At 36.9% G+C, this 27407-nt stretch overlaps 1 protein-coding gene across 1 annotated transcript in view; it reads right to left on the bottom strand.

Moving 5' to 3' along the window:
• Positions 1-27205, bottom strand: part of RB1CC1 (RB1-inducible coiled-coil 1) — a gene marked incomplete at its 3' end in the record, with an annotated part of 41200 nt that extends 13995 nt beyond the window's left edge. Inside the window, exons 1-8 of the mRNA XM_010159117.1 lie at positions 27084-27205; positions 24553-24680; positions 22120-22246; positions 21691-21861; positions 10490-10692; positions 8978-9413; positions 7274-7444; positions 1533-1717 (exon numbers count right to left, since the gene is read on the bottom strand). Of these exons, the coding sequence (XP_010157419.1) occupies positions 1533-1717; positions 7274-7444; positions 8978-9413; positions 10490-10692; positions 21691-21861; positions 22120-22246; positions 24553-24623 (1364 nt within the window). The remainder of the gene's footprint in view (positions 1-1532; positions 1718-7273; positions 7445-8977; positions 9414-10489; positions 10693-21690; positions 21862-22119; positions 22247-24552; positions 24681-27083) is intronic.
• Between the last annotated feature and the right edge of the window lie 202 nt (positions 27206-27407).

Raw genomic sequence — 27407 nt, 5'->3', positions numbered from 1 at the left:
AAGGTGGACTAGTTCATGGAAAACCTGTCCATCAGCAATTAAACACAGAAGAGCTTCTTCTAAATCAGGTAAGAATATTCTCCTCTAAGATAATGTATGTATAGTTAATTCATGTTCTTTCCTCATTATTAGATTCTCATTAATGGTCATTTGCTACTAACTCCTACTGAAAACAAGCTAGAAACACCTTTGATGTGATGCAAAATACAGAAGTTTTTTGGGGGTTTTTTCTATGTTTGTTTTGGGTTTTTTTGGGGGGTAGAGGGGGTGAAAGTGGGGGTGGGCTGTTGTTGGGTTTTGTTTGTTTGAGGTTTTGGGGTTATTTTTAAACATCTATGCTTTATGAGACTTTGGGCAACCTGGTCTAGTGGAAGGTGTCCCTGTCCATGGCAGGGGGTTGGAATCAAGTGATCTCTAAGGTCCCCTTCCAACCCAAACCATTCTATGATTCTATTCTTCTCTTCAGATTTATCCTCTCTGCAGTCACTCTCCACACCTCACTTGCCTCTTCCTTACAAAGGGATGCAAGCCTTTTCCTCTAACAACTTATGAATTAAGAGTATACCACACAAATTACAAATACTTAACAAACAGGAGACGAAAGTGGTATTTATGGCACCCTAGGTTCTCCGTACTATCCCCAAATACCTACTACAATGAAAAAAAAAAGTCATCTTTTCATCACGCTAAAAGCAGATACAGAGGCAAAGACAAATTCACATTTCAATTTACTTAGCAGTAATCAATTTCACAAACACAACAGGATCTTTGTCTCTAGTACATTGTTTGACTTCTTCCTGCCCCCTGCATCTGTGTCTTCTCTATATAAACTGCCATCTCTTCAAGAAGAAAAAAACCCAAATCTACTTGATTTACATCTCCATTGTGCAAGTCTAACAGGGTCACAACATTGTCTAATAGCTTCTTGCTAGCATAAACGAAGTTTTTTCTTCCAAAAACTATTAAACTCTGTATACTTTTCCTATGTATTTGACATAAATTATCTGAAGCTTTAATAATTAAACTATTGTAGTGTTAAAGTACTGTATTTCACCTTTAGCAATATAGACTGGATACTGCTTTCCATGTAACACAGCAATGATTCTCACATGAAAATCTGCTGTATTTACTGGCTGTGACTAGAAATGATTGGTTTTGATGAACTACAAGTACATCAAACTACTGGTTACACTTATTATAATCCTTTGAAAACATCAATATAATTGCCAGTCAAATTTTAAATAAGATACTGATGGCTCCTGAGGTTGATGAGAGGAAAGGGGATTATAGGTTTTTGGATATTGTTTTATTGATATGAAGACCATTTAAACTCTAAGAAAAGTTTCTCTTAAAACAGTATTTTGTTTCACACTTACAAATAACTTCATATACAAAGTGAAGTAATCCAACTTTTATTTTTTCCCCCATTAAGGAACACTCTATGCATTACCAAAGAATTTCTTAGGACATATATTCTTTAAACATTCTTAACACAAGTGGAAGCAATATCAAGTTGAAAAGTTGTAACTTACTTCAGTCTGACTTGTAGATTATTTGCAAGCTCCTGTTTGGCAGTGGTACATTTCTGTTTAATATCTAACAGTTTTCTGTGATTAGTTAACATAATCATCAGCTGATTTGCATGACTCAAACACAAATCAGGCAGTACAGAAGGATCTTTCAAGTTCTCAGCTCTCTTCTGATTAGCCAAAAATCCCTAGAGGAAGCAAATACACATTTGTTACACAAGCTTTGTAGCAGAAAGCATGGAAGTGATCCATCTTCTCTTTAAGAATGCAAACATTTTAATAAACTTCCTTTAACCATTCAGGAGTATAACAGAATGCTACACAGAGAAGTGTCAAAGTTGCTTTGTTTACATTCAACGAGATTTATTTGGACTGGATTATAGGATAATTCTCTCCCACACAGTTACCAACACAACCCTCTAAGAACTTCACACAACTGACCACCACCACCAAAAGATAGTAAGAGTTATGCAGCAACAAAGTAGCTACGACAATGGAGGGGAATTGACCATCATTCTAATTTCTGCAAGCCACCAGCCTGTTAATTTCTGGCAGATGAAAGACTTAACATCAACTTAAAGCATATTCAGTACTATTGTGGGCTAAAGAATATATTTTTTGCCTAAAGAAATTCATATGTGTCATGGTTTAACCCCAGCCAGCAGCTAAGCATCACACAGCTGCTCACTCACCTCCCCCCTACCACGGCGGACTGGGAGGAAAGTTGAAGACAAGGAAACTCATGGGTTAAAATAAAAAGTTTAGTAATTGAAAATAAGTGAAATAGAGTATTAAAATAATGATACTAATAATACTAATAATGCTAATAATGCTAATATTACTAGTAGTAATATGTAAATAAAATAATGGAAGAGAAAAATTATAGAAATGCTCACCACCTCCCAAACAGTTCCTGAGCAGCAAGAGCCAGGCCAAGACCAAGAGAGACAGCACCAGAAAACTGTCCCACTCCCCCGAAACTTATATATCAAGCATGACATTTTATGGCATGACTTTGGTCAGTTTGGGTAAGCTGTACAGGCTGTGTCCCCTCCCAGCTTCTTGTAGAGAAGAAGCATTAGAGAAGAGAATTACACCAGTGCAGTATCAGAAACTGAAGTCGTCCTTGGCTTGGTATAAACATTCCTTAGCAACAACTAAAAATATTAGCATGTTAACAATATCCTCAGCACAACCAAGACACAGCCTCATACTAGCTACTGTGAGGAAAATTAACTCTATCCCACCTAAAACCAGCACAATACATGAAACATTCTTCTTGAGAGCCAAGACTGCAGCTTGGCATCTCATTTGCACGTTGGAGTTGGGCACAGCAAAAAATTATCTGTTGCAGATGGTTAACTGGCAAACCCTAAAAGGTTGGGGGGGACAAAACAGAGAAGATGGACTGCCTTAGATAAATACGTTCAACATGGCTGATTACAGTTCTACAAACTTGTTTATTAAGCCTTTGTTTTCCCAATGAAAAATTAAAAACCAGAAAATAGTTTTAAGTGTTTCTTTCTGAAGCTGAAGTTGATGAGAACAGTAAACCATAGAAAATTATACAAAACTGGTGCAAAATGAAACCAGTCATTGCTGATTTGATATTGACTGTAGAGCAATCTTGTCATAAGATGCTACGAAACACACTTGCAAAGCCTGCAATAATTACTTATATCCTGTGAGAACAGCACAGAAATGGAAGGAAATATCACAAAAGTATATTAAGTGTAATGACAAGGAAGAAGATGCATGCTGAAGATGGAAGAAAATACTGAAGAGTCACCCATTTACAGAACTCTAAGCACGTTATGCACTGAATGAGTGAGAAGCCTCTGTGAGACAAAAGCAGGCTGCAAACATTTTAACTCTTTAGCCAAGCTAAGTGAATGGAAACCAGAAAAGGCGGGTAGAACTGTTACTGAGATGAAGAGGACTGCTGCATCAAAAGATCATGGGTAGTTTAGGCATGAAGACAAAGACTTTGAAGAAACATGCTCTGGTAACAGTTAGGGAATTGCTACGCACCAAAATCAAAGGCAGTATAGGCATGAGAGCATAGAGGTTTGACCTAGCCCAGAATATTCTCACATCTGGGATTATGAACAGTAGAACAATTGGACTGTATACAACTTTGCCACAGGAAAAGTCAAGAAAATAATTGCTTTTAAATAGCAGCTTAGTAAGCTTTTTAAATTAATAACATGGCCTGGAGCCTGAAGTTACACAAAACTTGTTGCAGTGAGCTAGAAAATCCCTTCCAGCTTTACGCTCAGTTCCAAAATGACACAAAAATGGCAGAAGATACTCAAATTTATATCTGCAGACTCAGCTTTAAAATAAAATTGAAACTAAAATTGCGATAATCAGCAAGTTAAAATGAAGAATCTCACCATACTAGAAAAAGGCCAAACAAAAAAGAAAGGGGGGGGGAAGTGGGGGGGGTGGAGGGGGGAATTCCAATAAATTGTGAAGAAACACAAGGTCTACATAAACAACCTAAATTAATAGAAATGCATTGGTATGTAATAAAATGTTTTGAAAAGCTACACTGCTAATAGAGAAATAAAAAAAAAACCTCATCACCAAACCACCACAAATCAGAAAATGTTGGAAAGGATAAACTACTGGGCAGAATCACATCAAAAGATGAGAGCCTCCAAATTTTCCAGAGGCGTACTCTTATTATGTAATACCACCTACTGACCACAATTCTATATGCTTATGTTACAAATCCCAGCTTCCACTGAGAAAAATCAGTTTTTACTTTAACAAAGCAGCTTTCCATGTTAGATGTTAGGGGCTGGAGATCAACTATTCAGCTACATACATCAAGATGCAATTTTTCATGTAAAAGTCTGTTTAATGGTCAATTAATGGAAAAGGCTGACTAGAAGCAAGAGAACTCAGGGCAGGTCGAGGAACAAGCAAATTAACTAAGCAATGAGGCCTTCTAGCAGCCCATAACTTTGTTTCATAGGATAAATTTGGTCTAAATTTTAACAACGAAACTGATGTTGGAGAAAAATGTCAACTCAGATTCTGGATAGAGCATGAGCTTCTTCTGACCTGAGAAAAGTAATTCTACATCTTCCAATACAAAATACAAATATTGCCAATGGAATTACCATTGAGGTGTTCCTTATCCTTGTTCCATAAAGTACATCCACTTTATTTCTTTATGAACAGAAATAGCTCACTGTTCAAAGATGTGATGTAAAGGAAAATTATGGGGTTGTTTTCAGACAACACTGAATTTTCAGAGTTATCACACAAATGTGAGTACTACCATTAAAAATGCACCATCTCCTCATCTCTATTTTAAATACAACTAAACCCTTGTACTTCATTCTTCAATTTCTATGCAAACTGTCATTTTAATCAGTAACACGATACCAAGCTCTACTATCTTACAGTGTCTATTTTTTTCCAAGAAGTATCTAAACAACTGCTAAGACTGGTATGAAAATACTTCCTAAGGCTCAAATATAAAAGCAAGGAATAAAAGCATCTGGTAGTACATTTAATCACTTGTTTAAACACAGACATGTAATTAACTGAAGCTACAAAATTAACAACAAAAAAACACAAGCTCACCATCACATTCTATCTGACTGTTCTTAAATCCTGTATCATAAATCAAGGAATAGACAATTTACAACAAGAAAAAGCAAAGATGAAAGCGTGAAAGTTACAAGTCTCTGACAAGTCTTCAAAAGCTACAAATTCTAGATTTACAGTGGCATTTAAGCAAGGTGCTAAAGTATCTTTCCAAATGACTTTCAGTCAAAAGTGGGATGGGTAAACTGGAGGTACGCCCTTCATTCAAGTGAAAAGGGAACACAGAGTTCAAACCATCACTCCCAGCATTGGGCAACCAAGCACTGGGATGGAAGAGTAGCTTTTCCATCATGCTCTATTCCCTCAGATTTAGCACTGGCCTACAAGACATACTGCAACACTGAGATGCAGCACAAACTTACTTCTGAACTTACTCATTGAAATTTACTGAGGACAGGCTCCACCTTTAAACAATGCTGCCCAGAAGTACCGGCACCACCCACCTTTATGTAACAGCCAGATGATGGAGCACAAAGCCGGGATCCTGCAAGACTGTCAGCCCAGTCCTCTCCTCCTTACAGGGGGATCTAACCACCCCAACTTTGTTCACTTACTCCTACGAACCATTTTCGATTTCACATTGGTATAAATAAACTCATGCCCTTCTTCACAGTCCCAGCTCTGATGTAATGGTAAAAATCTGAATAGCAGATAATGACCATACACATATTTGAATATACTTTCAGTTGCAAAGAAGGCATTAAAGAGCAATCTTAGGTATAAAGTTACCTGAAGCTCTTCACAGAAGATTTATTAAAGAAGCTTTGATAATGCACTGTAATGTTTTCTTAAAAATAGGAGCTATATATTTTACACTAAGAATTCTATAATCAAATTTATCACTTCAAGTGACACCTAGTGCCGGCACACTACTCACTCTCCTCACTATAAACTTGGTCATCAACCATTAAACACACTTTTTCTTCCCTGATCCTGTATCACTGAGTGACAAGTTACCGAGGACTCAGCCTTTCCCTTCAAAATTAAATTTATCTTACTTATCTCCTATTCCATATCTCCAAGTCAAGTTCAGACATTCTAGCTGTTTTTGTATTTCTACACCATAAGGATAACAGATAACCCCTCCGAAACTCAAACCTGAAGGCCCTCAATTCTTCTAACTCTTGAACTATGATATAATGCAGCAGGGTCATACCTCCCATTTTCAGCTCATAAAATAAAACGACATGCCCTCTCAGAACAAGAAGCACTACCTGCATGGAGTGGCATGTGAGCTAATTAACATTATCAAGAAAAAGGATAAAAGGACACTGGAGCAGCTCACTAACAGTCTGGCTGTATGTCTGAATCCGGAACTAGTTGATGTCAGAAGACAACATAACCAATGAATTCATTGGTGTGACAGGACATGCCACCTGCGCATGATGCCAATTTCATACCTCATTTTCCCTATTATTGAGGGTTTTTTTCCTTTTCTGCCTTCCATTTAGTAAGAAGCTGGATGAACTACTGAAGATTAATTAAATTTTACCATTTTCTAAGTGATTCTTCTTCATCCAGAAGAAACCTGATTTCGATTCCAGAAACAATACCATATACTGATGTATCTGGGAATTCATCAATTATACACTGGTGCCTTTATGAAAATGCTGATTGGCTGAATTGAAATTAAATATATTTTTCCAAATTACAACCAAGAGAAAGTTGACAGAAATACTTTAGCTACAAAAATATACACCCTGATATGCAGTTGACAAAGTTGCAGCAAACTACAGCTCTGCATATTTTAGGTGCATTAAGCCCATGCTATTTTAAGACATTTTTGTTTTGTAGAGTTACTTTTTCTCCTATGTACATTAAGTGACATAAATAAGCCCTACATTGAAGCTGCATTTTCAACTACATTGACGTTTATAAAAAAAGTATTAAAATTAACATGGTATTTGGAGATACGAGCTGAAACCATGACAACAAGATGTAAATACTAGCAATACTTAAATGTCAGATTATCATGAACGTAGCACCTTTTGAGCATCTCCAGCGTGACAAATTGAAAACTATCTTGCCTTAAGACATACAACTGTTTTGTTGTAATCTTTAGCTGCGTACCCCTATCAAAAGTCTACCATCTTCCAATGTTACACACAGATGTGTATTACCTGAGCAAGTTCCTTTTGTTCATTCACCAGTCTGCTGCAGCTTGCTATCATCTGGTCCAATGCATAGAGCCTATCCTCAAGGCCTTTAATAGCCTTCATGTTCTGATTATCTAGTTTGGCGATAGTTTGGCGACATTCTGCCAGAAAGGGTTGGATGATCCTTGGATCAAGCTAAAAAAAATTTCAAAAAAAAAGGAAAAAATGTTTATTAGCAGTTCACATATTGAAAGGTGACATGAGCTAGCCACATGAGTTTTTATAACTTTTTTTTCAACCTGATGTCTGCCAATCCATTTCAGAATTCTGAGTTAAGGAGTTGGTGGATTTTATGTCACAGCATGTATTCCTTTAAAGCATTCCAACCAGACGATCATAGAAACCAGGATCCTTATGGGGAAAGGGACATCAATTGAGGGAACAAGGCAGGGTGCAGGGGGAAGAGGCAATTTAAAGCTAATAAACACAGTCTACCCTGGAACAGAGCCCATCCAGCGACAATCAAAACCAGTGATGAATTGCAACAGCTTATGTAGGACAGAGTTTAGTCTAAACCTGGAATAGATTAGTTAGGAACATCGTAAGCATCATTAGCCATTAGCAGAATATGAACAATTTGACCAAATTTATCTAAAATGGTTACAGAATGCCATTTATTATGATTATCATATAATATATGGCTTCTTTCATCAGCATGAAGGTTTTGTGCCCCTTACAGAGCGCACAAATTAACTCTCAAAAAAGAAGCCACTTAAATGACTCAATATTGACATAAATAAAAGTACTATTTGTCCCTCAATCTATTATTTAACTGTATAAAGCTTTCACACACAGCACTTTCATTCTGTAAGCCAAACTCCAGGGTAGAGAGGAATCTGAAGGGGAAAGGCATTACAAATTAGAAAGCAGCTATGATGAATAGGTCTTTCATTCTCTTCAAACAAATAAAAAAAATCACCCAAAAAAATCCCCAAGCAAACAAACAGATCATAATGAGAAATACTAAAAACTGGTATTTAGCTCAGAAGAAATTTTCAGAATAAATAATGCTATTAACATGAAAATATAAGTTAATAAGCAAAAAAAGGCAAAAGGTCTTTAAAAAATTGTAATGCTCACTGGTTAAAATAATCATTTGGAAATTAAGAAAGTAAGAAATGTTTATTCTACCAGCAGCAGAAATACAGGCTGGCATGTTGGGCTCTTCTGAGTCCATCTGTACCAGCTAATAAAGAATGCCTATATATGTAAATATGTAAATTTATCACAATTAACCATATGAATTTGTCCTATATTTTCATAAAGGCTTCAGTATTTTTAAACACAAAAGAACGTTAACTTTGGTTCAGGAAATTCTTTACGTTTGTTACAAGCATAATTTCTGTGAAAAAGACTAGAAGAAAAGTCTCTTTGCTTATACACTACAAGAAGCTATTGGCTTTCCAACGGGAAAGGCTATTTGAGAAAACAGGGAAAATGACAAGCATTCATTGTGAAATTCTACATTTTCCTAAAGGTCAAATTCTTAACATTCAAGAACTCTTAAAATAACTCCCACCCCCCAAACCCCCAGTCTCAATTCACAAAGTTGTCTAAGAAAAAGTAAGTTACAAAATTTTGAGTCACTTAAAAAGCACTGGCATCTAGAAAATAAACAGCAACATTCAATGTGATATAATTTAAGCTTTAAAAAACCTGTTAACTTACCCTGCTCATAGAATCAAAACACTTTCTCACCAGCGATTCAACATCATTAGGTCTATCTTGAACATTTATCCAGTCTAACAAAGACACATTGAAGGAAGGCTGATCATCATCTTTCAATTCCACTGATGTTTCACTGTCTTGGACAGTAGCATTCTGACCAGACTCCTTATCATCTTTTACATTTTCAGGACCTGTGCCTTCCAAAGTTGAATGTTCAACTGATTTGCAAAATGAGGCTAACATTGATTTATTGTTCTCTTTAGATATATCAGAATAAAGCACCAATTCAGCAGATTTCCCATCCTCAGTTTCTTCACCTTCTGCCCCTCCATGCTCAGCTGAAGAATCCAGTCTTCCTAAACACTCTCTGTAACTATGTCTCGTTAGGCACTCCAGAAGCGGTATCTTGGCCATGATAGAAACAGCAGAAGCCAAGCTTTGTTAAAAAGGGTGAAAAGAAAAAAACATCAGTATACAGAAGCCACTGTGACAAACACTTTGATACAAACCACCTGCAGTATAAAGTACTACTTATTTTAGAATTGAAGCTGATTTCAAACCTAAACTGGTAACTATCCTTTCAGAGTACTGTATTCAGTATCAACATCATGAGAACAGCTGAAAAGTTCTTACTCTCTTTCACTGCTGAATATGAAGTCTTCTATACTTCCAAGTAAGCTTATGTTTTTCATGCAATAAAAAAAGACAATTTGATGAACTGATACATGCCCTTTTTTTGTTTTTAAACACACAACTGGGACTTCCATCTTCCCAATCTGCATAGAAACCTATGCTTACAGCTAGAGTGTCCTCTAGCTGACTACTTCTGTGGAGCTTGAATAGTTTTCTATGTATTTGGTAAAAGCTGTGAACTTCTTTTAAAAAGTATAACATATTTATGCTTTATTTCTTTAAGTATCCAACACCCACTTACATTCTGTTACGTAAAGCACACACCAAAATACCCTAACACTACAAAGTCCAGAAAGATGTCAGAGATTTCCCTTGAAGTAACATCCAGAATTTGCAGGATACATGTATACACATACACACACAATATATACACACACCCTAAAAGGTATACATGTACACCCAACGTTTGTTATGACTTCATATTTTCAACATAGATCATTCTTAACACCATCTCGAGTGTATTAAAAAGCTATGACTTCAGAAGTGCAAATATGTATTTTAAATTGTTGCTTAATGTCCAATTTTATTATCTCACTATTTCTAGTGTGCATTCGTAAAGACTCCAGCCCTTAAAACAGCTGTTCATTAACAAGCCTGTCTTTGATATAATTTAATACAGATTTGTGTGCTGATGAATACAATGAAAAAATGCCAGTTAAAAAAGTGACTGGCATAGAACAGAATTAATGTTCTCTGTGACACATAACCAGACAAATACACGCTTGATTAATTAGAACTAGCACCAGACATACAAGATTCAAGTAAGTTTATAATACAGTAACTTTGGAGATTGAGGCTGAAGTTTAACGTCAAACCTACTGTGTAAGTTTCAACTTGATATCATCTATGGACTGCAAATAGCTTGAATATACATTTTCAAACTTGAAAAGTAGTTTTTGGTAAGAGTATGTACAGTCTTCCAAGTTGGCCATTATGGCAGCCCAGCCTTGATGCTGAAGATGTTCATCATGTACAAGACCTTCACAAAAGGAGCAAAGCTTCTTGGCAACCTCATACATTTCCTGCAAAAAAATAAATTCCAAGAAAAAAGCAAATCACTTCAGATATTAATATTTCATACAGTTACCACAGTAAAGTGAGACATTTAAAAAATATTAACATAAAAAGTATTAGATTTAGATAGTAAAAAGTTTACACCTTAAAACTTCAACCAAAAAGAGTGAAGCTTCCTTTATTCTCAAATAAAAAGTCTGATTAGATGTCATAAAGACATATAGTCAATTTACTGAGAAATATCTTCCAATAGGCAGGTGAAAGTTGCAGTTCAAAAAAATCCTATAGAATTAAACACTGCTAATGTAAAATATTCGGTGCACACATCTGAATAATAATACTTGTACTAATCTGAAAGAAGGAGCTGGCAAACAAGGTCCATTCAGGAGAATGCTACTGACAAGCCAAGCAGAAGCTCAGAACAAGAAAATGAATTGCAGGATCAGTCAGCAGAAGCGCAGGTACATCAGATGCAAGAAGAGACGCACAAGGAAAACAACAGAGCAGATAATTGACATCTTCCACTGAGATTAATAAAACCAATAGAACATCATCCACAAACTCTGAAACACACCCTGAAACTTAGTATATGCAAACCAACATGGAAGCTTTTCTCTTAAACAACTGAACCACACAGGCATTTTACTGCCTTAAGAAGGTTACCACACAGCTACGCAGAGTTAAAACAGAGACTACATATGGCAAGTACCATATCTTACTAAAATTGCATTAACATCAATGCCTATTATATTGAATTCAAAAGTTCTAACTAGTAGGAAGAGAAACTATTTTGTTTACCATTTTAAGAAAACAAGATTGCCCCCCCCCAAAGGGCCTACTGCTCCAACATCAAAATAAGAAAGTAAAACAAAAGTCATACAATAAAACCTTCAACTCAATACTTTGCCAATAACATCCTATACAGAAAACATTCTCAAGTATACAAGCATCCGTGTATGTTGGGTTTTAATATCTACCTACCCTCCAACAAAGAAATCTTACTAATTTTTGCAGGTTGGACATACTGTTAAACCAGGACTGAACACAATTTTGCTTTGCTATACTACATGTGAGAAAACCACGCATAGTGAAACAAGGTATACAAATACAGTGAGAAAACTGTTAAAAACCCAGCACATCGGTATGTTTCAGAATGCATTTGCTGCTGAACACATGGTTAGCAGCACGTATACATACACAAAAAAATTTAGAGCCCAACAACATTTATCTTCCCCAAATAAACCACAAAACTGCAGAGCATTTTATTCAAACACTTCAGAATTAACATCAACAAAACCTAAAAGTTGTAAACGTCCTCCCTTTTTTTAAGAGGCAAGCCTTGGCTCAAGCAGCATGACAAAATTCCACTGTCCTTCAAATCACTGGCACCTAAGCTACCAGCAGATGAACAATGAATAGAAATATACATTCATGTAACCCCACGGAAATCAAAAGCTATTATAAATTTCTATCACTCCGTAGTAAAGACGTCTTCTTGTTTTTTGAACTTTGGTCACAGTCTATGCACATGAGAATACGAATTTCTGGTTTGAAAATAACAGTTATTTGCTGCATGAGCTCTCACTTCCTAAATGAAAATCAAGTGATAACACAACTGGGACAGCAACCAGATAGTCTGAAGAAAACAGTGCTGAAATCTGCAAGTTATCTCCAGTTCATCTATACAATTTAAATTCACGTAAGCACATTAATGCATTACTGACAACCCGAAAAATTTTTTATTATTCACTTTGTACACAAGTTACTCAAAGGCAAATTCCAAAGCATAGAAAAAAGCAAAATTACTAAATGATCATATTAAAAACCAGAAGAACAGGCTGTTTTACTCTAAGGTACACTAAAAATATACATCAAAAACGTGAGGCTGAAAAGGTAACCAAATGTCCCCATTGTGTTCTAATGTTTGTCCTGGGAATGTATACAAGCATTTTACTTTTAACTCAAACACTATTCTCCTCCCAAAGTCAACCCTCCTCCAAACTACTGGCAATAATTCCAGAAGTGAGAGCATATGCAGAAGCACACATTAGTTTGAAGACTAAAACAATATAAGCTATCTACAAAATCAAAACTGATTAAAGTCTTTTTATAGAGCTCTTTCAAGTAAGTATCACAGTTTACTGGCAAAAGCAGGACTTCTCCCACCTTCAACAAAAAAAATTTATTTAAAACCCCTGGGTAGAGGTTTTTGTTAATCTATTTTCTTTTGGACAAACTCACTTAACACAGCACAACTTAAAAGTGTAATGAAGAAATGTATATGCTAGGCTTGACATGACCAGACTTTCCACCCTGTGACATACTCTTAACTAGCGGCCAGTGTTTGCTTTTTTAGCTACATCTTTTTGTGTTCACAGTGGGAGTCAAAATCTACAAGTTAGTGTTGTCCTATGAAGCTTTATTATAGGTCACTCTTGATGGTCCCTTGAGAAGCTAACCGTTGTCAGTTTAAGATTTTAGTTTTAACAAGGTTGTTTCCTCAGCAGAACACTTTCAAACACAAAACAGGAGTCACTAGTTCCCAAATTTTACTGGGGGGGTGGGGGTGGGGTGGTGGAAATCATTACAGTTGAGATCACTTGTTACACTACTGATGACCAACCAGCACTGACACTGTATCTCAGAGTCTAACCCATAGTGATTTAGCTAAATTTAACAAAACCATGGAACAGAAGGGCATTCTAATGTGTGTCAGGATCCATCATATAACAGAGACATGCCCCAAGGAACCGTTACATAAACCCAAAAATACCCCAATGCCATCTAAGTATTCAGTAAGGTATGCACTGTCACATGAGCTGCAGCTCCTTGTTGTATACGCAGGAGACGTGGACATTAAAACAAAAAAAATCCCCTTATGAAAGCAGTCATAAATACGATGCCGAGAGACAAAAGATTTTTCTGAACAATTTAGAGCGCAAACTGAACTATCCCTGAACTCAAAATTCATCACCCTGAAAACACAGCTAAGGTTCTTTCAAATAACATGTTTTCAAAGTTACCTGCAAGCCAAATTGTACAATTCAGACATGACTGTTTCAGGGCAGATATTACAACAGCATTCCATATTATTGTCCTCCCAAAGTTATTTTTACATGTGTATCCCACGTGCCAAAGAAATTCCGTCTGGGTGAGGGAACATGGACGAACCCAAATGCAATTAGAGTCTGCAGGAACCCAGAATCTCTTTCAGTGCTGGTTCCATAAGCAATATAAAGAAATAAGCTCATTACATTCAAATAGGAAGGAATACTACTCTGAACTCATCAGAGGATCCAAGTAGCTTGTTTTAACAAAGTTCCAATCACATGGAGTAACTATTCGTACACTTACCAGAGCCGTTCCAGCCTTACACTATAGAAAGCAGATAACAGAGCAGAACAAGAACACTATGTTAAACCATTATTTTACTTTTTAACACTGCAGGGAGGAGGGAAGGAGAAAGAGTCAATCCTACAATCCTGCTTTCAAAATGTGAGGAAGAAAATGAAGAAGTGGTGAAGCTTTACTTCCTCTAAAGTATCTATGTAGCTTAAAAGTAGTCAAGAAATTAAAAACCACACAGATATATCTTATTATTCCCTCACTACTGAAATATATCAAGTGATTTGGCTTGTTCTTCCTACCATCTCCATAGACAACATTTCTGAGGAGACCTGCTCAGGCTACTTTAGAAGGATAAAGACCAATCTATTTCACACAACCAGCATGTCTGTATGCAGAAAATAATTAAGCAGCTCTCTGCTAAATGAATAAAGTATAAAAACTGAATTAGGTCAGGTGTATAAATGAAGGTCTGCAATCAAACATATAGAATCATAGAATCATTTGGGTTGGAAGGGACCTTAAGTGTCACCCAGTTCCACCCCCCCTGCCATAGGCAGGGACACCTCCCACTAGACCAGGTTGCTCAAAGCCTCGTCCAGCCTGGCCTTGAACACTTCCAGGGATGGGGCATCCACAGCTTCTCTGGGCAACCTGTTCCAGTGCCTCACCACCCTCTCCGGGAAGAACTTCTTCCTGATATCCAAACTAAACCTCCCCGCTTTCAATTTGAACCTGTTACCCCTTGTCCTGTCACTACAGGCCCTTGTAAAAAGTCCCCCCCAGCTTCCTTGTAGCCCCTTCAGGTACTGGAAGGTGCAGTAAGGTCTCCCCGGAGCCTTCTCTTCTCCAGACTGAACAAGCCCAACTCTCTCAGCCTGTCCCCATAGCAGAGGTGCTCCAGCCCTCTGAGCATCTTCATGGCCTCCTCTGGACTCGCTCCAACCAGTCTATACCCTTCTGATGTTGAGGGCTCCACAGCCGGATGCAGCACTCCAGGTGGGGTCTCACGAGAGCAGAGTACAGGGGGAGAATCACCTCCTTGACTTCTCAGTAAAGTTGCAAGCTTTAGCACAGAAAATGGAACCTGCCTAACAACAGATCTACTCAAGGGTATCTGGCAGACACCCAATGGTTCACAGTACATAAAAGTTAACTTCAGTTGTCCGGCAGAGCTATGTCCCTCTTACCTGGCTACACCAGCATACCTACAACACTGACAGCTTTACCATGCCACTGGAATGTGGACCTCAAGGAGCACCACTACCAGTACAAAACTAGACAAACCCAGACTAATCTCAATTTGCTCTTATGTTGAAGAGTAAATAAAGGCATCTTCACTTCCTAACTTGTCAAGAAATTCACAGGCCCACCAGAAAGCTTATCCTTGGTTGAGTGCTTTAACGGAATGTTTACTTGAATTATTTCCTTCAATCATCGTAACTTAAAATTTAGGCGATTCTTCTGATTATAATTACTTCCGTTCAGTATGTTTCAACCAAAGTCAGTAGAAGGAACAAACTATGTTTTATCTAAAATGGAAATTAACTTGTAAAGGATTTCCCATTAGTTTCAAGACATTGTCTTTGCACCCTATTGTTATAGTTCTGCTTATCCATATTAAAAAAATCCAGAGAATATCTGTTTGTCTTAACTGGTCTTCAGACTTACCTCTAAATAACAAAAGTTCTGAGGAAATGCAGGGTTCTTTCCATTCTCTATAACCCTGTGATGAAAGGAAACAAGTCAAAGTCCTCTATTGCCATGTGTCTGAAATCCTGCAAAAAGGACTCCTTAAAGGTTTCAGTCACCCTAAAAAAACCAACCTCAAACCAACAAAAAAGATCCTGGAAAGTGAAATTACACATGCCCATACATTGTAACAGCAGGTAAACACTTCCATAAAAGGTAACTTATCTTGCTTACCAAAATTAGCAGTCAAGAGCATTACCTCCAATTCACACTTCCATCAGTAAAGCTACTCAATTAAATAATTCAGTATTTCAGCTTTTAAGACCTGTAATTAGAACAGCTATCTTCACTGTGAAGGAGGTTTTGATATTTCATTGCAACTTCTCTCATTAGACTGATTATTCCACTATTATTCCACTCCTTTTTGATATTGTTCATTTTTGGTGACTGTGTCCTTTGGAGATTTATCCACACAGTTCATGACATTACATACTCAGGAAGTATTAATTTTCATCAGCATCATACAGAGTAAGTTACTCTAAGGCATAGTTTAATGACTTGTTCTTCAGTACTATTTTCACTAGCACTTCACACTGACATTAAACGCTGGCTTGGAGAACTGAAAGGATTTACCACTGAAAAAAATACTAGGAAGCTGACATAAACCACCACAGCCAAGGAATAAAACCATGGGACAAGGTAAGTGATAACTTCTACTAGCTTGATTCCAAGCCACTCAAGTCTTTTTCTCCTGGTGAATTTTCTAAAAGCTTGATCTAAGAGTTGTCATTAGAAAGGCCAACCAAAACTAATGTTCTTTTAGTGCACATTAGGTTAGATCTTTTCATATACCTATGGGTAAATTTAAACCTACCCCATCTTAGTCCCATCAAGCTTAATTACCTTAAAAGGTTGAGAGTAACCAATACTCTGAGTTACAAAGAGATTTGGACTTCTGTGGAGGAGCTAGGAAGCATGCCTAGCTATAATTTAGCCAAAAAGAATGAATAGCATTGGCTTAGCTACACAATTGTTATAAACATTGCAACATCTTGAAGAACGTTAAAATTTTAGAGTAACTCTTTTCCAAAGGGACTTAAAACAGCTTTGTAGTAGAAGAGAAAGAGCATTTCTCAAAACAGTAGATAGGCAGCTTTCAGGATGTATGACGATACTTCTTGGCTGAAGTATTCTGAAGCATTTGGAACAAAACCAAGGATGACCTAGGTACTATGACTATATACAGTCATGGTTTTAAGCAACCAAATGAAGTGGCCATGCAGTTTCTCATCCTCATACCCATTTTGCAAATAAAACTGACCCAAATTGACAGTTTGAAGATGACAGCCACGGTATCACATGAAACGCGAAACATATCCACAAACAAAAAGTCCAAGTTCCCAATATCCTTCTTTTGGGAGAAACAACACAGCAAGTTCGGTTAGATCACCGAAACAATTCAAAATTAATCCTATCCTACAGGCGAAGCTACCAGAAATTATTGGAAGCAGTAGTGTTAAAAGACCACAAGATTAGACAAGATTCACACAATGTCGTTTGTTGCACAAGACCCTGCATAGAGAACAGCTTGTCTTCTCCTAAGCTGGTATGTACGTAACTTCTCACAAATACTCTGTGGACCTCACTGTCCACATACTGCAGGTCAAGGCCAAAACTGCTGAACTAGAAGTGGGAAACTAGGCTAGTTGTAAAAAGGCAAGCTGTAACCCTTTAGGCACAGACATCTCAAAAGGTAAGCCTTCAGTCAAAAGGAAACCAGCATACTGGGATATAAAGTCAAAATAGGCTTAGCAAGTTCCTTTCACTGTGATTTAAAAGCCAGACAGTAGATGCAACAAACACTGACCAAAAAGTAACTGATAAAAAGTTTGTATGACAATGGCATTGCATCCTGTGTGACAAAACCTACGGCAATAATTTCAGTTGAATTGGAAAAGGAATGAGTTAAGGTAACAGATAAACCTTCTTTCAAGCTACTGAATCTTTATCGTGCAAATTCTACATAATGAGATCTCATGTAATCAACAGGAACTTCAGAAAATCTGTACAGATGTTAAAATCATGAAAGCAAAAACAAAGAAAAATTGAGGTATCTTGATAGGATAATCACAATCCAGTGGAAAACCAAACAGGAGGTAGTAAGTTTCTCTCAGGACTGATTTTTGGTTAGGAGGTATTAAATCTAGAAGTGGCTACACACAAGTTAATGAAATTGGAAAAAGAAAAAAAAGTCTGCTTTTACATATGACTAAGCATATATGGACAGAAAGCTATGAGAATGCCAGGGCCTCCACTGTGAACTAAAAGACAACTTTTGTTCATACCTGTATAGTAACTAAGGGTATCAGAAAATTATGGAAAAAAAAAATGCAGACAGCAAAAGCATAATTTAATGGTGAGCTTTAGACAGGCAAAAAAATGATGGAGTGGAAATAAAGGCATAAATTAAAAATACCTGTTAAAGGAGAGTCTAGAACTACTTGCTATTGTGGAGAAAAGTTAAAGGCCATACACCAGTGTATACAAAGTATGGATCAGAAAAAGTGATACAGAAATATTTGTCCGCCTTTCTCCACAGTACAAATAAGGTTCAAAAAAAAAGGTAAAAAACCACAAACACCTTCCATACAGTTCTACAGCACAGTTGCCAACTAATACACAGTCCAAGTCACAGATGCCGAAAAACTTGATTCAACAGTTTTCAGACAGGCTTAAAGTGAGGGAGAAACAAGTCAGAAATAAAAGTCTTCCTACCATGAAATATTCATAATCTTCCATATAAGTTTGCCTATTACTAAAGCAGACACAAGGCATGAAGTACCAGAGATCACCAGGAGTTCTTGCACAATAAGTTAGCAGCCACTTGCTAAACAATTTTTACTATTTCATATGTTCTGATTTAAAAAAAAAAAAATAATCACCACATTGTATAGCCTCCAGGCAGAACAGCAAATTGAATAGAAACTGGTAGCTATCAAATATCCTCCCTAATTTTAGTTATACAACACTGCTTCTTAGAGTTGACAAGAATAGGTAAGACTTGATCGTGAGCAATGGTTTAGGTTGTAACTTTTGTTCTCCCAATACAAAACATATTTCTAATGTATTAGTAATAAATATTAATTAAATTACCATAAATAATTACAACAGACAAAAAACACTCCATCAAGTACTGCCACGCTGTTTTTCTGGTAAAGCAGGTTACTGTCCCCCTAAAATTAATAAAAGACAAAGCTTGGATCATCAGGCAGATTTTTCATGCCCATTTTGCAGGAAGTCTGCCATACAGTACTTTCCGTGTGGCTTTAGATGCATCAGTGTCACAACAACAGAGGTTCAGAGCCTTTCAAACTCTCTCAAGATCTTAATCAATTTGAGAAGGATTAATAGCCTACGTTTCCTCTTCTTCCCAGCCAAGCAGCTTATGGCGAACCCTGAAGAAGATTAATGTTCTAACCACATTCCCAGTCTTCCCTCAGTTTCTTCTGAATTACTGCCCAATATGCTTCAAGTAGGCATCATGAAAAACTGCTTTAGTACAACAACACTGCAATACTCCTTTATACAGCTTTCACACCTTGGTACATCTAAAGTCATGATAGCCTATCTACTAACCTTCCACCATAAATGATGGTTTTGTCATTCCCTTGTCCTCCCAAAGAAGCACCCAGTGCATTTCCACAGCCTAACACAGAGCCTACAGTTTTAAAAGAGTTAAAATGTTGGATAAAATTACCTGTGGGTATAAAGATATATCAGATTTAAGAACATTACTACCTCTTCAGTCTTTAAATAAATTTCTACATTTTTCACAAAAGAATCTACTATCATTGTAGCCCCTTTTACAAGCAGGGAAGAACTGGAAGTGGTGAACAGAGAATAATCTTTTTCAAGATAAATCTGCAGGCTAAAAATAAAACCTTCATTCTACTTCGGTTCATATTTAAAGACCTTTAAACACTAAATTCTTTCCCTCATTCTGTAATAATATTAATAGGTGCCATCAAGTACAGAAAGATTTATTTTCTTCTTGCCAATCAGCCCAGGACCACTCGCTCTAGGTACACATTACAGGTCCATTTGGCCAATAAAAGCTGTACTCCATGTAGAGACTTTTAAGAGTATTTCAGAAATACGGGCTTCCCCTACAGAAGGCTTACCACCAGAACAAGCCAGTAAAGATCTAAATAATTACGTTTATAAGCAGAAACACTGCAATAAGTTTGCTCACTGTGCATATTAATATGTCCTTTTAAATCAAGGGGAGGAAAATAGGTTCAAAGTCTAAGTAGAATTATTTTTTATTGAACTCCTGGAACACAAAAAGCTTGCTCCAGAGGAATTAAATCTCTTCTATCAGTGTACTCTAACTTCACCAGACCAAAAACAAAATTAAGAATCTTCAAGACCACAAAATTAGGGATGGGATGAAGAAAGAAGATAAAATATCAACAATGAGAAATGTGAGACTGGGTACCACCACCTTTCATTTCAAGTACCTAAGTAAGGCACAAACAAAGCCCATGTAATTACCAGAGCCCCCCTTTCATATCAAATCAAGGTGTTAAGCATTTAACAGATACCAGTCTTGCTAACTTTTAAACAATCCTCTTAACACTTCACAAAAAAATGGTTTTAAAGTACTTTCAGCTGCTAAAACCAAAATCCTCACACTCTTTAAAGGAGCACAAGTGAAAACCTCCCACTCCCAGCTGAATTCACATCAATATCCACCCTGCTCCGTATGACAGTCACATGATTCTCAGATCCCTAATAACTCAAGGTCCTATTTACTAAGTCAGCAGTAACTGTCAACAGGTGGTAGAGAGAGGAAGAGAGTCTCCCAGACACAATTCATGCCTTAAATCAGACAGTATGTCAAGGTCAGACTATTCAGGCTAACTTTCCCCCTCCTGACAGGTCAGGAGGCCAAGGGGCAAAACAAAACACACGTACTATATGCAAGACTTGGCACTTTTCTCTGAATTCAGCTGCACAGTGCTAAAACCCAGCCAATTCAAGTGCATTAAATTCGCTACTAAAACCAAGAAATTTTATTACCAGGATAACATGCTAAAACCATGTATTACCATTCATTTTGTGCTAAATGCTACACATCACCACTCCTCCACTCTCAGTCACTGGAACTTTAAAAACTTTAGAGACCTAAAAAATATTTAAAGCATTTAGAAAGTAAAATTTGAAAAGCTAAATGACAGCAGTATTTCCTAACATGAAGAAAAGCAATCAGCGCAGCTACCAAAGGCGCTGTGTCACTCTTGAACACACAGCCGTTCCTACTGCAGGCACACTTGGTGTCTAACTGACCATGTTGCAGGGAACTAGTTCCCCCTATCAAAATAATACAAAAGTAATCAAATTGGAATTTTGACATGTTAGCTTTCTATGCAAGTAAAAGCCAACACTTAATAATAAAGGAACTGAATTTTAGGAAAAGAAAGTTTAGTTTAATTAATTCCTCACCAGTTGTTTAGACATACAGGATGAAATAGAAGCTTGGCAAGGTGCTTTTAAAAATTATACTGCTAATTTTCTACTTGGGTTAACAACATTTCCAAAGAAACGAAGCTTTCTGTTTTTAGGTTGAGACATACTGAAGACACCGAAAATAAGGCAAAGCATTAAGGCATGGGTCCACAGCAACCAGATAGCTTTTTTTTGTTTCTCGCAAAAGCTGTAAACATACACATCCATAAAGCTGTATTATAATATGCTTTCGAGAGAAGCTTGGAACATGCTGAAGAAGCAAGTACATTTCAATACCTACCTTGAAATTTTGAGACAAAGGCTCTGAAGAAAACATCACTTATATACCATTCTTACTGCCTTTTAAACAAACTATTTCATAATTTATATCAAGCTTTCCCTCTGACATACAAAAAAAGCTATTTGCCTTTGGAGTGCAAGTACAGTAAGAATCTACTTACCACAGCAAGCTGTGTCCGTGATGCTACTGTATGAAACACTGCAGGCATCATGAGAGATTCTTCTACTTTCAATTCCATCTCATTCTCTGCTGAAAACGTGGTTTTGGGGATAGCTGGTGGGCGTTCACACAAGATCATTTCTTTGTTGAATAAAAAAATTGGATTGGTGTCCTACACTCAGAAAGAAAATGAAACCAAAAACTGAGTAGAAGCAACGTACTGTTCAATATCCACATATTTCATCATGTGAGTAATGTGTTTTAAGAATGTTAAAATCTAAATGTATAAGCTGAACACAAACATGTTTCTTAAAGCTAAGAAATCCAGCAAAAAGTACGTTACAGAAAAATACTTTAAAATACTTTACTAAAACATCTCTTTTTCTCCCTATAACTGACAGTTTAGATGACGAATGCGGTATGCACTTACTGTTCCAGCACTGTAACTACATACTCTTCTGTCTGGTGCCATGCACTCTCCTCCATTGACAACCAGTACTTGGTGCTGAATAGCAATCTTGTATTTTGTTTGAATTGCATGTTTCAGATCAGCCACACTAGGAAAAAATGGGAAGAAAAGATGACACTATCATTATATTTGTGTCTCTAATTTTACATAATCCTGTAATACAAACAAGTGACTTGTCTGTACCAAAGCAAAACTATTTTTAAAGAACTATTACTTTTTATCCTGCAGAATGACATATTCCTAAGTTTAAGTACTGTAATGGGTTGCACTCTCGATACCCAGCTAATAAGCTATCAGCTAAAACACAGCCTCTGCATTACCAGTAACTCATCAGCAATCTTTTTCCAAGAAGATCTGATAACATGCTGAAATTCTGGATTAAGTCACATCAGGCATTTAGGATAACAACTGTGAAAGTCATATTATGTTCTCTGAATATATATTTTATGAACAAACAGCTGACTTACTGAAACTCTAGAAGACGACAAGAAGAATATTAACACTCCATTATGCATAACATAAGCACAATTTCACCTAATCAACTCTATTAAGTGCTGCACTACACTTCACGTACAGTAAATCAATAACAGAAAATTAAACGATCCATATATATGCAACAAATTATCATAGACACATTACAGACTTTTAATGCAGAAACAGTATATCAAAAAGCCATCCCTGTTTGCATTCTCCATCCTCCTACCTTTAATTCTGGGGGATAACATCTTCACGTTATCGCTTATCTTAGACAGTTCTACACTTCGTCTTGAAGACAGAGGCAAACAGCAAACTAAACAAGAATTTACTAACATGATACAGTAACTGACACAAACTATATAACACACTGAGGTGGTGCCTGTCCAAAGTTATTAAAAAGTTTCAGAGTATCAAGTCAATAATCAATAGAAACATCAATGGTTTTGATATGCAGGAGGCATAACAATGTTCCTGGCTATATGGTACTTGAAAAATAAAGATCAGTTACCTAAAATAATCATGATCCAACACGAACTCACTACAAACACCTCACAAGCACAAGCTTGTACTCATTAGCTGCATTAGAGTAAGCATTCACCTATCATCTCCACGGTCTTTGAGAAGACAGGCCTGTCCATGTATAAAGAGATAGGAAAAGAACCCAAGAAATTTAGTCCTGCTAGAAAGAGCAAATCTATACATACAGATACACAGAATAAGAAGTTAAACTGTTCAACTGAAAAGTCCTGGATTTTGTGTGGCTCACCTGCTGAAAAGCTGCTTTCTCAAAGAACTACCCAACTGACCAAAATGTCAGCCCCACATGAGGCTATTAGGTGCCTGGTCTGGCAGTTCAGATGCTGTACCTTGCCATGATGTAGGAACAGAATGCCCCAGCGTACCAGACATCACAGAGGCATGCTCACCCATCTGCAAGATGACCCAGTAGATCCAGAATGGCTGAGATAAAACACTATTTCATTCTCAGTAACACCCTGAGTGTCAGTGAGCTTTGCAGAAGAGCATACAAAACCACGCAGTGCGGACAGTCTTTGAGGCAGAAGAGCCTTAGAAGTTCCAAAAATCCAAATTCACTTGCTGAGTCATGAAAATTGCAAACAGGAGTTCAGGAAAAAGGAAGCAATGGATTTGAGCATAAAATCCATGGTAGAAGTCTTTCAAGCACCATTACTTGCAACTCATTCATCACTGACAGAATAGAAAGACAGCAGGTAAGGTTGGTTCTTACAACCTCCAAGATGTATGGGCTATTACAGTATTATACATGATTTACTTATTATATCAGAGTCCTACATGAGAACAAGGGAAGAGGATACCATACATCCAGTATATCTAGACATGTGTAAAAGCATCTTTATATTTGCAAGATGCTGTTAATGTACAGTGAAAAAATACAAATAACAAAGTTGTTGGGACTTCATTGAGATTCCGTAGTACTACCCATGTCTCAGGCATCTGGGGGGTTCAGAAGTTCGTATTTTACATATAAAATGCTGTAGAACATTTTGAAGCCTTACAAATAGGGACAAAAATCAACATTTACCCTTTTTACTACTGTCAGAAGTAATTCTGACAAGTTTTTTCCAAAAAGCACCAAACAACACCAGATTCTGCTATAGGCAGGTCACTGCCCACAAAGCACGTAACCTCTCCACCTTCATGGGATCTCCACTACACACAACCACCAGCAAGGCACTGAAAACACCAATCAAAAAAAAAAAAAAGAACACCAAAATTCACTCAAATACATGGAAACATAAAAGATAACTACATGGACATACTAAAAAACAACTAAGTATCTATCTCATGTCTCCAGAACTCAGTATACAAAAAGTATATATACACTTCTCTTAAAATTTAAAAAACAAACAATATGCAATTAATTTATTTTCTTACTTTTGTACAGCAAGTTCTGTGTCAAAGGTAAGGGTAGTTCCAGTGTTGACCAGAAATACATATAGCTTCATGATGATTTCTTGAGGTCTCTGAAGTTTGTAACTTTCACTGGTACAATCATTTAGAAACTGAAAAAAAATTCAAGTGTTAGTTTCACATACCAGTTACAAGAAGACAAGTACATGCTCTTGAAAAAACAATTTTAGATATATAGTGGGTAAATACATCAGCTCTCGTACACGTTGCCTAGAGAAGCTGTGGATGCCCCATCCCTGGAAGTGGCTTTGAGCAACCTGGTCTAGTGGAAGGTGTCCCCTGCCCATGGCAGGGGGGGTGGGACTAAATAGTCTTTAAGATCCCTTCCAACCCAAACAATTCTGTGATTCTATGGTATTCCACAGTTCTTTATCCCTTACTAAACATACAAATGCTCCACTGAATGATGGGCACAGTAAGCCTCCACATACGCAAATGGTAAGGAGAACACATCAAAATAAACACCGAGGAGAATTTAAAAAAAAAAAAGCCAAAACAAGATGGCTTTCATTTGTCAAGGCCACCATCGCAGGTCATTACCTGTCTCTTCTCAACTATGAAATGCATTTTTAAAGCCCTACTTAGTTACTTCCAGAAATCTTTTCCAGATTTTACAAACAGCAGCATTACCTATGCTGCAAGTATTAATTCCTCACAGCTACAAAGTCTATCTGCTCACTGCTATTCCTATCCATACCTTAGACATATAGAAGCATTAGCAAAAAATAAAGACCAAAATTATCAAAAGCTATGTAGATTTGTTTTGTATCTCTCCATAATTAACAGTTTTAATAATAGTTTAATTAGTTTAAATAGTTTTTAAAGCTATTTTCCTCTGTTTTCAGCACTAGCCAAATCTGTAGCTACCTCCTTCGTCACTAATAGCAAATATGGAGTAATCAAGAAAGAGTATTCCAACAGACATTTTCAGTCCAGTGCCCTGCAAGCATCTGTATAAGTGACAATAAGCACATGTTTTTCCAGTGTATATAATAGATGAAAAGCATTGAACTGCTCTGTAGATTTTACAAGAGCCTGTAGTGATAGGACAAGGGGTAACGGGTACAAATTGAAAACAGGGAGGTTTATATTAGATATCTGGAAGAAATTCTTCAGAGAGGGTGGTGAGGCACTGGAACAGGTTGCCAAGAGATGTTGTGGATGCCCCCCCCTTGGCTGTCTTCAAGGCCAGGCTGGATGTGGCTTTGAGCAACCTGGTCTAGTGGAAGGTGTCCCTGCCCATGGCAGGGGGGGTGGAACTAGATGATCTTTAAGGTCCCTTCCAACCCTAACCATTCTATGATTCTATGACATGTCATCTAAGATTTTATCACTGAAATACTCCAAGTCTGAGCCATTTTTTGTTTTCCTTCACAGGCACTCAGAGGTTTATGAGTAATTTCCCTCACACTAACAAAGCTGCTGCAGAAGTACTACTAGCACTTCAGTCACTAATGACCCGATTTCTTTTCATGTGGAAGAAGTTATGAAAAGTTGAGCTGTAAAAGTTTTAGCCACTCAGCAATATTCTTATATCATTACAGAAATTACTTTTTGAAATCAATTAGGTCTAAGGAAACAAGCTCCTTTCCCTGAAATGTGAATAGGGGACACACAATGTCTACAGAGCTAACTGTATTATTCTAAAATGAGTCTGAATTTGCATTTTTCTCTTTGCCTACAAAGAGAAAAATTGACAAACCATAAAGGAAAGTAACAAAAACGTCATTAAGTGGGGAGGGAGAAGAGGCTTTACCAGAATAATTCCAGAAAGTCAAAAGAAGTTTCTTTCAAGAGAGTGGTTTTCCACACACCTTTCAAGAATTATAGTACATAAACTAGTCAAAACATGTATTTTCACAATGAGGCCTCAGAAATAGAACCATATGAAATAAACTACAGTGAAATAATTCGATCTGAATTTAGTATTGTTGTCCTTACACTTGAACTCTACTGTACTCATGGCACCAGTTCCAATTTATATTGGAAAGAACATACTCTATAAACAAAGTTATTAGACAAAAACTGCTGAACACCAAGAACAAGCTAGCAATAATTTGTTACTAAGTTCTTGGGCCTAGGTTTCAGAATCGATCAGCCTCATGCATACAGAGAGCTTTCTTTTCACAAAGGGTATATTAGTGACCATGGTCCAGGTAAATACTACAATGCTTAAAGTAAGCACCATGGACACACACCAAAAAAAAAGCTCTTTTCCACCTAAGCAGAATAAGAGGTTTGTGTAGCATCTAGTTTCATAGAATCATTACTTTCAAAGCTGAAGAGATATTGAAGAGACAATCTGTCCAGAAACCTCATGCACATAAAGTGAAACTGTAACCAAGCATTTCCCCCTCCATACTTTAACACTAAAGCTAACTATTTAAAACAGAGAAAGAAAAAGCATTATCAAGATCAAAAGTATTTATGACAGCATCTACCACACATGCACTAGCAGTCTCAAGCTTTTTAACTTCAAGCAAAGAAAGAATTACCTTCAGGCACTACACAAAGCTACCACCTTCATCAAATTCAACAGGAGAATAGAAGTGCACATTCACTTTACTTGATTTTTGGCAACAGAGCAGCATGGCTGTTCAAAGCCAGAGAAGATCTGCCAAGAAAAGATACAGAATGCAATTACAGGTATTACTAAAATGTCAAGATTTTATGGTTAGCATTACATCTACCCCAGAAATCAGTGTATGCCAATGCCAGAAAGAATAATTATGCCTTAGTTTGGGGTTTTTTTAATTAACAGTGCTATCCAGTTACAAGTCTACTCAAAACTGCTACATACCTGAGTATTTTTGCCAATA

This window comes from Eurypyga helias, unplaced genomic scaffold (genome assembly GCF_000690775.1).
Source record: "Eurypyga helias isolate BGI_N326 unplaced genomic scaffold, ASM69077v1 scaffold329, whole genome shotgun sequence".
Classification (NCBI taxonomy): Eukaryota; Metazoa; Chordata; class Aves; order Eurypygiformes; family Eurypygidae; genus Eurypyga; species Eurypyga helias.
This window is presented reverse-complemented; position numbering and strand designations above follow the sequence as displayed.